This window comes from Budorcas taxicolor, chromosome 1 (genome assembly GCF_023091745.1).
Source record: "Budorcas taxicolor isolate Tak-1 chromosome 1, Takin1.1, whole genome shotgun sequence".
Taxonomy (NCBI): Eukaryota; Metazoa; Chordata; class Mammalia; order Artiodactyla; family Bovidae; genus Budorcas; species Budorcas taxicolor.
Window position 1 is genome coordinate 93,874,808 of NC_068910.1, and position 15,846 is coordinate 93,890,653.

The 15,846-nt window shown below is 36.2% G+C and overlaps 1 protein-coding gene across 1 annotated transcript in view; it reads right to left on the reverse strand.

The window, feature by feature from the left end:
* Nucleotides 1-1,463: 1,463 nt before the first annotated feature.
* GBE1 (1,4-alpha-glucan branching enzyme 1) overlaps nucleotides 1,464-15,846 on the reverse strand; it is a 302,051-nt gene continuing 287,668 nt past the window's right edge. The window contains exons 15-16 of the mRNA XM_052636457.1: nucleotides 11,089-11,206; nucleotides 1,464-1,794 (exon numbers count right to left, since the gene is read on the reverse strand). Of these exons, the coding sequence (XP_052492417.1) occupies nucleotides 1,738-1,794; nucleotides 11,089-11,206 (175 nt within the window). The 3' untranslated portion in view covers nucleotides 1,464-1,737. The remainder of the gene's footprint in view (nucleotides 1,795-11,088; nucleotides 11,207-15,846) is intronic.

The window sequence follows — 15,846 nt, forward strand, 5'->3', positions numbered from 1 at the left end:
ATATTAGTAAGGTCAATCAACATAATGAAAATATAGCATAGAACTACACTGGTCTTTATGATTTTCCACAGAGGTAGAAGGGGGGGGGGGGGGCGGAAAACAAGTTTTAGGTGTGAAGTAATTCCTTATCATTTTTTAAAGAGCCATGATAGAAAATTAGCATATATCTTTATACATAAGAAATATAAAGAAAGGTAAGAAATTATAAGCTAGAACACAAAACGTCAGGGTTGTACATTATGTTATTATCAGTAACAGGCATGGTACAAGATCGAGGCAGCACTAAGATGTTAATAACATATCTGAAAGGGGAAAAGCATTTACAGAAGGCTTTCTTTCAGTTGTTTTCTCGGGTGTATCACCATCAGCTGGCTTCACTGTCAGGAAATCAAACTATTACTCTACTTTGAAATTAAAGCAAATTACACATGTCAGACCTAGATTTAAGGTTTTACTCAAATCATAAAGAAGATGGTTAAGACACAGGTTTAGCTATAAAAGGAAGTCTCTTTCGCTAATCTCTTCCATTACTAAACCAGTTTTTAAGAGAAAGACTTTCATGTACTTATTAGTCACGATAATCAGGCTAAAAACAAAGAAGCAGTCAGTATTAATGTAAAGGAAAATATTAAACCTTTAAAAAGGTGACAAATACTTTATGTCTCATAAGTACATCATAATTTCTCAGTTACAAATGGATTACATATCAGTGATTACACATTTGTGGCCTGCTATTTAATAAACTAAGGGACAATTTCATGATGGAATATCTCACTATTAACTGTCGAAGCAGTTAACTCAGCTTCTAAAAGTGTTCAGGTTTAGAGCTGGAGAGGAGCTTAAAGATATCTGAGTTGGTTGGTATAATTTCAAGTTACAATAGTACCTAAAGAAAAAAAAAAGTATTAACTCCCACACTTAGTCTATCATGCATATGTGCATAAGTGTGGGGAAGATCTCAGAGCTGAGATAGGCATTTAAATTTCACTCTAAAAAAATTACATAACATCACAGTAAAATAAACATTAGCAGAGACAACTGTGCAATATTTTTTTACTGGTTGAAAGTAAAAGATGTTTTCTGAAATGTTACAATTACCAGGTCAAGCCTTCAGAAATGAAGATACTAGCATCTACCAAGATATTAAATGAAATAGAGACCGAAAGGTAAAACTTATGCAAAATAAGGCATGGATGGGTTCATAGGCAACAACTTTTATATCTGACACAATTCTTTGTTTTATAGTATTACTATATATTTATTACAGTATTTCTAAACACATTTTGAAAAAGGAAAGTAACAATCTCTAGTGTCTTGTAATTTAGACCCAGAGATACCAGAACAAATTAAAGTCACCAAATATTTGCCTTAAAAAAATACTGTATTCATTCAACAGAAATAATCAAACATGGACACATGATTCAAATTTGAACTTAAAAGGATTAAATAATTGGGCTGTAAGGCAAAATTCTTTAAAGACATGATATACAACACTTCAAGGATTCTAGCTGGACAATGTAGTCTAGGATCGCTAAAATTTCAAAAATATGTCCCCTTCTACTCTTTAAAGAATAAAGTTTGACATTCATTTTCATAAACCAATACTGAATTTCAGACATCGGACATTTCGGCTAGACGAATATATTTTGAAAAGCTTACACATTACAAGTTCTGGGACAGTGAGCGTGGGAAAACAAAGCACAGGTCTTCCTCTGCGGGAGCTGAAATCAGATCTCCTCAGTTGGGCAGGTCCACATTGCGAAGGATGAGGGCCACTCGGTTTGGAATGTATACCTAAATCAACACAGTCGTGTCAGTGCATTTGAAAGAAACACTGGGCTTGATATCGTATCAAAGCACGATGCAGTCCGCTATTCCGTAAATTTACAATTCTACTGGCTCTGAGGAGGCTCTATTCGACAGTTCTGGCATTAAGACGCCTTTAAAACGATCACCGCTAGAGGGCTCCATACGCTTTACAATACCGATGCTCCCCAGACACAAAGGACAGAAATAGCCTTGGCGGCTCTGGTTCCGAACTAGCAGGTGGGGAAGGCAGGCTGCCCTCCAGTTCACAACTGGAGGTAAATAAAAGTCACATACAAAAGACTGGTCAAGTCAGGACACTTATTATCGTTCTGGTTTGTGTTTCTCCTGTCATTTTAGGAACAAAACCTTAACAGTAATAGTATAAAGTTATCATGTGTATTTTAGTCCCTGCCCCAATTTAAATCAGTCAAGAGGCTTGCCACTGACTGAAGGTGCAATCCACTTCTTTGCATGCCCTGCAGAGTCCTGATTCAGCTTCTTCTTGAATATGTGCACCTCCCCTCTCAGATATGCTCTTCACTTATCCCTTCTCCCTTTACCAGCTCTGGCCACAGAGCCTTGCGGGTCCTTGAACACACCACATCTTTCCCTTCCTTCCTCGCGATCTTGGCCTCTGCCTGGTCCCCTGTTCAGAACACTCTTTCCTGGGCTAGTTTCCTATCTCTTCAGTTCAGTTCAGTTCAGTCGCTCAGTCATGTTCGACTCTTTGCGACCCCATGAATCGCAGCACGCCAGGCCTCCCTGTCCATCACCAACTCCTCGAGTTCACTCAGACTCACGTCCATCGAGTCAGTGATGCCATCCAGCCGTCTCATCCTCTGTTGTCCCCTTTCTCCTCCTGCCCCCACTCCCTCCCAGCATCAGAGTCTTTTCCAATGAGTCAACTCTTCACATGAGGTGGCCAAAGTACTGGAGTTTCAGCTTTAGCATCATTCCTTCCAAAGAAATCCCAGGGTTGATCTCCTTCAGAATGGACTGGTTGGATCTCCTTGCAGTCCAAGGGACTCTCAAGAGTCTTCTCCAACACCACAGTTCAGAAGCATCAATTCATCGGTGCTCAGCTTTCTTCACAGTCCAACTCTCACATCCATACATGACCACTGGAAAAACCATAGCCTTGACTAGACGGACCTTTGTTGGCAAAGTAACGTCTCTGCTTTTCAATATGCTATCTAGGTTGGTCATAACTGGCTGCAGTCACTATCTGCAGTGATTTTGGAGCCCCCAAAAATAAAGTCTGACACTGTTTCCCCATCTATTTCCCATGAAGTGATGGGGCTGGATGCCATGATCTGTTTTCTGAATGTTGAGCTTTAAGCCAACTTTTTCACTCTCCTCTTTCACTTTCATCAAGAGGCTTTTTAATTCCTCTTCACTTTCTGCCGTAAGGGTGGTGTCATCTGCATATCTGAGGTTATTGATATTTCTCTTAGATCTTGAAAAATCCCAACTCCATGGAGAGGTGTTCTTTGACAACTCTAGACCTGATGGTGTCTCCAGTTCATTTTCTATCACAGCACCATTTTTCTTTCTATCTGAACATTTAACACAATTTGTAATTTTTTTTCAAGTTCATGATCAACCCTTCCCACTAGACTATTAGGTTTACCAGGGCAGAGGCCATATGTCTTCGTATTTCTAACTTTTAGTAGGTGCCAGTGGATAAAGTAGGTGCCAGTGATGACTAAATAAAAGAATGAATAAAGGAAGAAGTAATTGTGGGATCAATATGTGTATATTTCACAAGATATTCTTTAATATATTTGCATCTAAAATAGTTTTTATAAAGCTGAGAAGTGATTTGAACTGCTTGATGCTTAACTGTGTGCTATTTTACACATAGGGATTAACTGTTATTAACAAAGCAGACAGTAAAAATAATATTACATATTACTGTCATCATTGTGAGAGTATGTCCCCATTTCTGAATTTGTGAATAAAGCACAATTTTCAGTTACTTTAACTGAAAACTTGACCAATGGTTTAAAAGAAAAAAGAGAAAGGCTTTTATAGTTTAGAACTAGAATGAAAGATGAAAAAAAAAAAACACAGAGGTTTAAGGAAAAAAATTAAAAAACAGAACAGCTGATTTTCACTGACGGAGACAACTGTATGTCCAGTGTATCTCAAGTCAGCAAATGAACACGGTTTTCCCACAAGGTTGCTGTGATAAAGACATCTTATAGCTGTTTTAAAAAAATCAGATACACCAATACAGTTAATTTTGAACATTAATGATTAAAGCAATTTTTAAATGATGAAATTTTGAAAAATTTATATTATAAATGAAATAACTAGAGAACAGTTTTTCTAATCTTGAATTAAAAGTAAGAGTGACTTAGCACTGTCATCTGAGAAAAATGTCACACAAGCTAACAGTTTACTGGGTTACTCACTGTCTCAGACTGGTATGCCATCCAGTATTTAACTTCCAAAAGATAAATATTATGTCCTTCTGTTCATTAAGTGGGGGGAACTGTGTATTTCAATATCATAATCAGTTTCCCTACAATTTACACATTGTTTTTAATGTCATATAGCTTTTTAATGTTTTAACATCATGTTTTAATGGTTAATATCTCTTCCATTCAATGTTTTCTCCTTGACAGCGATAGGTAAGTTGTTATAAGACTGGCTCAATAAAAGAAAGCCGGAGCTACCCATGAACAAAGGCAGGACTATACCCAGGGGTCCAGACAGATCAAGTGCAAACTATGTCCTATTTCCACAATGACGCTACAGTCTAAAGCAACACAGACCAAAGCCAGAGAGGAGAAATCAAAGAAATCAACAGTCAGATTTAGTCAATTCCTAGTCTTCTCAAAACAGGCATGAATCAAGAGAGAGCAGTTCTGGGACTTCCCTGGCATTTCAGTGGTTAAGACTTGGTGCTTCCAATACATGGGGTGTAAGTTTGATCCCTGGTTGTATAACTAAGATGCCACATGTCAGAGTCAAAAATTTTAAAAAAGAGAGAGATACCTGTTCTGCCTGACTCCTATCTGTTTAGTTTAGGGAATCATAGTAACTAGGTGTAAGTAATCAGTGGGACAGCGGGTTATAATCAGAATGGTTCTGAATTGTTCTATTCAGTTCAGTTCAGTTGCTCAGTTGTGTTCAACTCTTGTTCTAGTAAGACCATTCTAAAACTGAAGACTGATCTAAATGTCTCAGTAGCATGGGAAACTGAAGAAAAGGATTTCAATTCTGTTTACCTTAAAAATAGTTCTAAGGTATCTTTGACCCTATATGCAGACAAAGAGATTCTGATTGGCCCAAGTCTCCTGAGAAAGAAGCGGTAAAGCACGTGTCAGGCCTAGGACAAGGAGAGGCAGGCCCCTGCTCAGTGTGGCACAGCGATATATCAGGACGCTGCCTCAGTCTCGTTCTGGATATTACACAGTTTCGGTATCTACCCTGATTTTACTACCTCATACTGATTTAATTAATGAAATATGAATAACTATAAGCTGATAATTCAGAAGCAATCTTACTCTCTGTGATCTCTGGTATTTTAGCTAGCCCAAATTTAAGAGTAAAACTAAGAGGGTGATGTAAGAACTTCAAGGTTTGCAATAAATGCACTGAATTTCCTCTTTTGGCATTTAATTGTTAAAAAATGCTCTAAGAATTCTCTCTAAATGATGCTGGCCATTTTATGCAAGGACCTTTATGATGCCAATTCCAGTCACACTTCGTGGTCGCTTAATACTATCTGCTTAAAAACCATTGGTTGACAATTGTACAATATCATTAACAGGAATATTGTATAATTATACTTTTTCACTGCAGTGTTAATTACCAGAATATGCTCATGTTGCTTCAGAGCCCTTGCAGTATAGGCAACATGAAAAAATTTCCCCAAGCAACAGATTTTTTTTTTTTTAACTATGGCTATTTATGAATTTTGGAGTTTTCTTCTTTATTAAGGTTCTGCATATATAAATCAATGTTCTTAGTAATTAGGAAATGACTACCAATTATACTAAAATACTTAAGATAATTAGAGCTAATTCTTATGATGAGACAATTACAGACATAAACAATTTGGGGCTCTATAATTTAGTGTTAAGTAATGGCTTCTGTAAATCTCGATTTACAATTTTAATTCTATAAATAGTTTGATTCCGATGGCAAAAGAAATATGAATGTATTTTAAGTAGATTTAAATATAACTGCTTATATTTAAATATGAATATCTCATATTTAAGCTTTATGTATACAGAAACCATTTAGTATACACATCACAGATAGTATATGCTGATAAACATATTCACCATGCCCATTTACTAGTCACTAAGCCATGAACATTTTGGAGCTAGGATCACATTAAGAACATATGAGACAGTGTAATGTAAAGTCATAAATTTTATTTTTTTTTAGCTGTCTTTGTACTCTGTTCTTCACAAGGAATCAGAATGCCACAGCATAATCCGGTTCATTTATTAAGAGAGTCAAAATGCATCCCATCTACCCAGTTATTTTGACTACATAATGACTTAATCACTACACCAACTATTACTATGGATTAAAAAAAAAAAACAACAAAAACTGATCATACAATGATCTACTATATTATGCCATCTAAGCAAAATATTGGAGAAGGCAATGGCAGCTCATTCCAGTACTCTTGCCTGGAAAATCCCATGGATGAAGGAGCCTGGTAGGTTGCAGTCCATGGGGTCGCTACTAGTTGGACACGACTGAGTGACTTCACTTTCACTTTTCACTTTCCTGCATTGGAGAAGGAAATGGCAACTCACTCCAGTGTTCTTGCCTGGAGAATCCCAGGGACAGGGGAGCCTGGTGGGCTGCCGTCTATGGGGTCACACAGAGTCGGACACGACTGAAGCGACTTAGCAGCAGCAGCAGCAAGCAAAGTATTATGTTGTTCTTGGGTCAAAATTGATTTACAAATATTAATTACATGGTTTTTGAAAACAGGTTTTCAAAAATTTGGAAACAGCAAACAATAATAGTTTTCAATAAAAATACTTAAAAGGCAAATTTTAAAATGTTCTTATAAATTGTATAATTTAGCAACTGTATAAATCATAGTGAAAACAGCATTTCTTGAAAAGGGCATTAGATCTTAACAATCTACATATATGTTTATCACAAATTATTTTGAAAAATAAGGATGATGTAAAATAATTTTAATTTTCACATATATCCTTTAATTTATAAAATATTTTCTAAGGAAAAAACTTATTATAATTCATTATTTTGCATTAGGCTTAAGAGAAAAGTGATCTAGTAAATATTTCTATGTAGAAATATATATTTAGAAATATGAAAAAGAGAAAAGTTTATGAATTAAAATTGATTTGTTTAAAACAAACTAAACATTTTCATAATTTTTGGTAGAGCAAAAAACATTTCTCAACTTAATTTATATTTTCAATGCCTACAACTGAGGGACAATAAAAAAGATACATATATGTCAAACACCCTATTTAAACTAAAAGTCTACCTTAGAATCACCAAATTTAGAATGGAAGTAAACAGATCTATTTCTTAAGATTAAGGATATTTACTAGCAAAGTAATAGATGCTAAAACTATTGCTTTATTCACATTTCACCATTAAGACTACTTAAGTTATTGTAAAGCAATCTAATTTATTTCAGGTTCAATCATCTCTGCTCTTTCATTTGTGCTATGGAGTCTGAATTTATGAATCAGAAAAGAAAAAGAAAGCACCCCAGCCCCTCCTGGCTTACTGATGAAGTTACAGGTTAAATATAAGTTCCTATATCAGAAGCTAAAATGTAGAGAAATCATTACGCTAAAATGGAGTTTCCAAAAACTGCCAGTAAAGCAGAATGGAAAAGTTCTGCCTTATAGCTTCCTGGCATTTGTGAGATACTCCAACCTTAGCATATACATTTCAGCAGCAGTACACAGGCAGTTCTCTGGTTTCACAGTTTTAACTGATGGAGCACATCAAGAAGATGCTGGGGTGGTACCTGCTGAAGCTGCAGCATGTATGGCTATTTTAAGATTCCTTTGAGTTCTGTTTGTTGCTATCTTTGAAAACATATTTGACACTTATTCAGCAGATCCTTTGGATTACTGAGCTTGCAAATTAAAGCTTTGGCAAATACAGTGTGCTAGTTGTGATGGACAGAAATTTCCTGGAAAAGTTACATTTTTGTCTCCCCTTCCCTCTTTATTCTAGGCATGTGGGAGGCAGAAGGCAGGTCAAATGAGACCTAAAACCTGACTGGATCCCAGCACATTACTGATCAATTCAATAAAGAGTTCCGTTATAATGAGGCATTCTTATGCTGAATGTATATTTGAATCTTCAAAAGATAACTCAGGTAAGAAGGAATTTGTTTCATTAGATTCTCTGGTCTGCTGGGGCTCCCATATTTTATAAAAAATTATTACACTGCATTAATATAAATTATTCAAAAGTCACCGTACCATAATGAATACTATGACTATTTTATGTACCCACATCTTGCTTAAGAAATCATCCTTAACCATCAACCTTTTTTTAAAAAATTGTAGTGCAGTTAATTTACCAGGTGCCTTATTTTTTACCTTAAAACCCATGATCATTTCATTTGGAATCTAAAGACTTATTTAAAATGAGTTATTCCTAAAGCACCTGTAGTCATCAAAAACAAGATGCTGCTGCTGGGAAGACAGAACCAATATTTACCTCCTGACCCAGTGGGATCAGGATTCTATTACAGGTAGTAGTTAAGTTCTGCTCTATTTCTCAAATGCTTGCACGGATGTATCTCTCTACCTGTTATGGAGACTTATGTGACATTCTCCATTCCATCAGCTCATTTAGAACTGCACAGTCCATATTTGCAAGATCAATTTAATTAGTGCTTGAAAAGTAATCTCCTGTCTGTGGCTGCCACTGGTTACTTGGCTTGTTTTAATTATGACAGAATATCTTTGCCCTCAAAAAATCAAAAGGATGTCAAGATATTTTCTGCCCAGCCTCAAAGATTGCAAGCCCTCGCCTAAGATGATAATTTCTCCAAAGTTGGGAGAATGTCCTCAAAGCATCTAGTGTCTTGGCACGCTTAGAATACCTAAATAAATATTGAACAGCCATGACAATAATAATTTTTAAATATATGTACAGCAGCATTTTGCAGTTTCCACAAAATTTGGCTGTGTCAATGAATTTATACCTAAGAATCTCTTGCTGTAGGCAGGATACTATTATTAATCCTCACTATACAGACAGGCAAACTCAGGCACAAAAAGGTCAAATTACTCAAGTTCTCATAGCTGGTATCCATAAATGGCAGACTGGTGACTTAACCCCAAATCCCCTGCCATGACATTTTGTGATCCTCTCCCTGTATTACCAGGCTTCCTTCACCAACATAAACCTCTTTGGCTACTTGAACGTTTAGGAAAGTTAGCTATGTAACATATTTGCTGGCTGAAATTTCAAATTCCTTTCAGTCTACATCAATGGTTCAAGTTCGGCTTTATCACAGTTGGGTGTTGCTTCTCCATGACCCCTCTTTATGAGCTCCGTCACCTTCCCTAACCCCTCAGGGGTGTCTAACTCTTCGGTTATTTCAGAGCTTTAAGATCATTTTCTCATTCATTTCAGAAACTATTTTTATCAGTCTTATTTTACATGTCAAAACTGAATGTTCTGACAACCACAGCAAGCATTCTGTGAAGAAAGAACCTGCTAGCACCTGTGAGCCCTCCCTCTTGAAAATACATATGAATTTGTATTTCCATCTAAAGCCAAATCAACATCATCATCAATACTACCACCCTACACATACACTGAGGGTAACACCTAGGTCTCCGAAGGCTACTGGCTTTGCTCAGAGGTGATAATCAACAATTTAATCGTATTCATCTCTGTTCTTTTATTTTATCCTGCTGTCTTTGACATATATAATAGCAGTTTACAAAGTAAGGTGCTGTCACCATCCTTGGAGGTGGGAATATAGTAGCAAAAGCGGGGAGCAAGGGGTATCATACAGATTCTCATGTTTGATATGCATCTAATTTTTTTTTTAAATGAGAGAATTAAACAGCAATGATAAAACTGTACATTATGGGATACACCTTGGCCTTACATACATGAAACAAATCTTAATCCAAGTCCTCTCCTTGTGAAATAAGCAAACAAAAAACTGCAGCACTGAGACAGACAGGTAGAAGAAGAGGGATGAGAAAGAAAGAGAGACAGAGATACTTGACTAGTCACAAAAAGCAAAACATATATAATGCAGATGTGGGCTTGGCCATAAATGAAGAATTTCTCCACAGAATCTACATTACAACTTTTTTATTGAAATATAGTTTCAGGTGTACAGCATGATTCAGATTTTTTTATATATTATACTCCATTTGTAGTTATTATAAAATATTGGCTATATTTTCTGTGCTGTACAATATATCTGTGCAGCTTATTTACTTCATAAATAGTACTTTGTACTTCTTAATCCCTAACTCTCTCCTGTTGCTACCCCTTCCTTATCCCCACTGGTAACTATTAGTTTATTCTTTATATCTGTGACTCTATTTCTGTTTTATTATATTGACTTGTTTATTTTTTAGATTCCACATATAAGTGATCACAAATAATATCTATCTTTCTCTGACTTCTTTCATTAAGCATAATACCCTCCAGATCCATCCATATTGTTGTAAATGGCAAAATTTTAGTCTACATTTTAAAAAGAAATTCAATTTAGTAGTATCCTGTCATTGTGTCAACCTCACAAAGTAAAGTTTAGTTAAGATAAAACAACACTCTCCTCAGTAATACAAAGAAACCAGAGAATTTTATAACTAGAATAAATTCACAGTCTTTAATGACTACATGAAAGAAAAAAAAGGTATATACAGATTCTTTTAAGATGTTTAAAATGAAACTTTATTTGATAGTCCATAACACAGAAAGCTGCAAGAACAGAAGAAAAGTAAATTGTTGTAGAAAAGTTAGAAATATAATAGAAGGAAAGCTAAAACCTGCCTTCCTCTTATGTCTTGAGAAATATTTTTTAATCCTATTAATATTCAAATTTCCCCAATTGTCTGCTAAATATCCTTTATTATTTATTTTTCCAAAACCCAGTGAGTCCAGCACCACACATTGTATCTGTTTTCTTAGTGCGATCAATACCCCTTCCCTACTCCCTGCTTGTTTCCATGTTGCTTACTTGCTGAAGAGTTGTTTTCTTGGACAAAAAGACTTTGAAAATACAGAATAAATTTAAATGAAATGAAAATACCTTAAAATCTTACTTACCAAAAGAGAACAGGGACAGTTATTATGTTCAAAAGGTTCCGAGAAGAATTCGGTATTGTGGTCCAGTCTCTTGTGTCCTCCGTATTCTGCTGCATCTGAATCGAGCACAATTTTGTACGTACAGCTCTTAAGGAATTACAACAGTTCAGGAGTTGAATGAGACATTATATAATATGTCTGAGACAGGATTTAGTAGCGAGTATTCTGAACACTGTTAAATGATGATTTGTGCTATGTTCTCATTTCTTCTCTACTATTTCAGTTTCTCACGTTTGAAAGGGGCTTTGTAGGCTCTATAGTCCACATGCCCACGGGACCTTTGTTATCCTTTTATCACAGCTTGGCACATGATCATCCATACCTATTAGTGAAGAATCTACTTTCTTCTTTCTGCAATCAACCAATTCCATTTTTTAGAAATTCTTCTCCATGTTGAGCAGAATTTTGATTTTGTGAAAACTTTTTCCACCCAGAAAAGCCTTAAGAATAACTTCAAAATACAGTAACTTTCAAATATTTAATAATAGCTATGCTATCTCCATTGGTCCTCTACATATATTACTAAATACTTATTAAATAGAATCCAACAACCTTCGATCACTTCTCATTTGATACGGCCGTTTCTCTTTTCCCATCTCTGAATCCATTCTAGTTTGCTAGATCCTGGTTGACAAAGTGAGGAAGACAGAAGTGAACTAAGGGTGCACACGTGTTCTGAAGACCGAGCACCCTTGGTTACAGACACATGCTTCTATTAATGCACAAGCTCATATAAACATACTATCCATTATGCCACAGGATTCATGTTGTAATCATGTGATCTGCTACAATTTAACACCTGATTTTTCACAATGAACTATTTGTATGGTAAGGTGAAGTCGCTCAGTCGTGTCTGACTCTTTGCGACCCCGTGGACTGTAACCTACTAGGCTTCTCGGTCCATGGGATTCTCCAGGCAAGAATACTGGAGTGGATTGCCATTTCCTTCTCCAGGGATCTTCCCGACTCAGGGATCGAACCCGGGTCTCCCGCATTGGAGGCAGATGCTATGGTAGTAGTATTGTATTTATTTAACTTATATGTGCTTATTTAACTTATGTGCAGAGTACATCATAAGAAACGCTGGACTGCAAGAAACAAGCTGGAATCAAGATTGCCGGGAGAAATATCAATAACCTCAGATATGCAGATGACACCACCCTTATGGCACAAAGTGAAGCAGAACTAAAGAGCCTCTTAATGAAAGTGAAAGAGGAGAGTGAAAAAGTTGGCTTAAAGCTCAACATTCAGAAAACAAAGATCATGGTATCTGGTCCCACCACTTCATGGCAAATAGATGGAGAAACAGTGGAAACAGTGGCTGATTTTATTTTTTGGGGGCTCTAAAATCACTGCAGATGGTGATTGTAGCCATGAAATTAAAACACGCTTGCTCCTTGGAAGAAAAGTTATGACCAACATAGACAGAATATTAAAAAGCAGAGACATTACTTTGCCAACAAAGGTCCATCTAGTCAAGGCTATGGTTTTTCCAGTGGTCATGTATGGATATGAGAGTTGAACTATAAAGAAAGCTGAGTGCTGCTTTGAAGAATTGATGCTTCTGAACTGTGGTGTTGGAGAAGACTCTTGAGAGTCTCTTGGACTGCAAGAAGATTCAACCAATCTATCCTAAAGGAAATCAGTTCTGAATGTTCATTGGAAGGACTGATGCTGAAGCTGAAATGCCAATACTTCGGCCACCTGATGCGAAGAGCTGACTCATTTGAAAAGACCCTGATGCTGGGAAAGATTGAAGGTGGGAGGAGAAGGGGACGGCAGAGGATGAGATGGTTGGATGGCATCACCAACTCAATGGACATGAGTTTGAGTAAACTCTGGGAGTTGGTGATGGACAGGGAAGTCTGGCGCACTGCAGTCCATGGGGTCGCAAAATGTCAGACACGACTGAGCAACTGAACTGACTGAGTTGACTGAGTATTGTATTTATAACAAAAGAATAGCTATGGTTGCTATGTTCAAATTTATACTCACAATGCCTAGAAATACTTGGTTAAAAAATCTACAAGTAAATATACATGGATACTTAGAAATTTAAGTTTCTTCTAGCTTAAGGAGGGAGACAGATGGGTGCCTAGGTGCTTTGCATTTTCCTGGTATTTAATCTCAGAAATGTTTGTATATGTTTATTACAGCAAAAGCTATCACATTTAAAGTATATGGGGATAAGAAGCTATGACTATCATTTTCATTCCTAGACCTTTGTTTAAGAGATGCAGATAGTTGCACCATAGGAATTTTGCTGGGAGTGGTGACTCCATTTCAGTCAATCCAGGTCAGTCTACTCTAATGCAAATCTAACAATCAGCATGTTAATGAGTTTAAAGAAGAAGGAGAGGGACAAAGACTGAATTCAAAAGATGACTACAGGGCACAAGCATATTCTAAACATACTCACATGATTTGAGCACGTGATTTATTTACTGGAGAAATATGGACAGGATAGCGAGAACAAATCGTTAGAGACATGGTAAATAAATGAAGCCCTGTGGTATGAAAGGAACTACTAAAAGAGAAGCTTAGCTTTTGTTCTTCATCCTAGTGCATGAAATACTTGCACGAATCTTCAAAAAGCATTAAACAAAAACAAAAAGAGTACAATACAGTTTAGAGAATAAAGACCTAGAATTCATTCTGAAACACCTTCAGAAATACATCCATTCAGAAATACTTACTCAATTGTTAAGTTATTGGTTAACAATACAGATTATTGGTAGTAGTGACTGAAGAAAGGAAATATATCATGAAAAGCACTGATTCCCAATCTGTGGGTGGATGGTCACTGGCCATTGTGTTATCATAAGAGTCTCACACAATTACCTTATTATAAGGGACTGGGATTCTATATATACCGGTGTGAAGAATAAATTATGTGTTCTTATACCCATTTGCTACTATATTTCAAAGAATGTGCACTTTTTTGATTAATATGACATAGAGGCTTTTCAAAAGTCACAGAATTTATAGTAAGTTTTTTGCCTATATATTTTCTCAATGAAGGATACTGAAAGAGCAATTGTGATATAAGGATCAATATATTTTTGACATTGAAGGGATCATCACACTGAAAATGGTAAGAATCTACTCACTTAATGTATATAATTTATAGCTATAAAGGAAAAGCCATAAAGTTTCAAAACATCAGTTTAGACCTATTTCTCTGATCTATAATTTAAAGAAAAAAAATTCTGCCGTGGCTACTTTTGGAATGTCTATATTACCCAGCGACTACAATAACTTCCTTTAGAAAACACAACCCTTAATTCCAGAAATTCCAACAATTTAAAACACTAGGTTAAAAGTAATGATTGTGACAGAGCTTTATAATTGTAAATTACTATATTACTTAAGAATCAGGAAACCCCATCTTTTAGGAACACTGCTTAGAATAAACGTTTCTAAAAGGGTTATCTGGGCAACTGGATTTTTGTTTTTCTCTTCTCTCATTCAGGCATTCCCTCACTCCCTCTTTCTCATGTGCACGTGGGCACACACACAGATGACACACATGACGTGGGACCCACATAGCATCAACACCCCTGCAGAGCCCTGCCCTGTCTGCCACTAAAGAATATCCCTCTGAAAATATAACTCAGAACTAGTTTACCCTTATGTCTTCTTCATAGGATTTCCAATTCCACAGTAGATAAATGTTGCAGGACATCTCAGCACCTCCACGTCTCTTTTATTCACAGCTGCCTCACTACATCTAGCAGACTGCCTTCTCATTATAGCTTCTCAGTACATCTCTGAAACTGATATTCAGGATGACAATTCTGATTCATGAAGAAAGGCCAAATTACATGTCTTATATTTTATATTAGAGGAACGTAGAAGAAATTATTTTTCCCATTCACTTAATAAATACACACGATGTAGGAGGCTCTGTGCAAGATATTAAAAAAAATGACTAAGATGTAGTTTTAGTTTATGTGCATCTCATAGCCTGTTAAGGGGAGATTAGAAACACATATGAGTGTCCATAAATAAAGCAGAAGGCAATATTCAGTGAGAGGTACAGTCAAGGAGAGAAGGTAGGATTGACAGTTCATAAACAAAAAGCTTTGAAGGCTGGCTAGACTGTTCAGATTTATTTTATAATTAAGTGTGAATATGTTGAAGCTTTGTGAGAAAGGTTATGCTAATCAAAAACAAACAACCAAAATTAACCTGAAGGTGGAGGGTAGAATAGAATGAACAAGGGAAAGACTAAGTCAGAAAAACCAGCCAGGAATCTAACAGTGGTGGTTAAACTTGGATAGTACAAACGGACAGACACACATAAACCAATGAGGTTTTTTTTTGTATATACAACTGATGGTACTCAAACGGGAAACTGATGCCCAATTTGAGGAAACCCTTAGAAGGGGAAGAATTATGCCCAAAGACACACAGTAAGTTTCGTGGCAGAGCTGGGATGTAGACACAGGTCAAACGTAGACTTAATTACCCTACTCTCCACAAGTGGATGCCTGTTTTATGCCAAGAATCAGGCAGAGTGTTTTTGCTGGCAGTTTCTTTGTTTAATTCTAATTTTAAGATTCTAAGCATAAAGAGGCTGGAATGAACATGGCATGAAGAATAAAAATAAGAAAAATAGATAAAGTGATATCCTAGTGTTTAATTAAGTTTAAAAGATTGGTGCTAAAGGACTGTAATTCTTAATGTTACTTAAGGAGTCTGAATATCAGAGGTTTG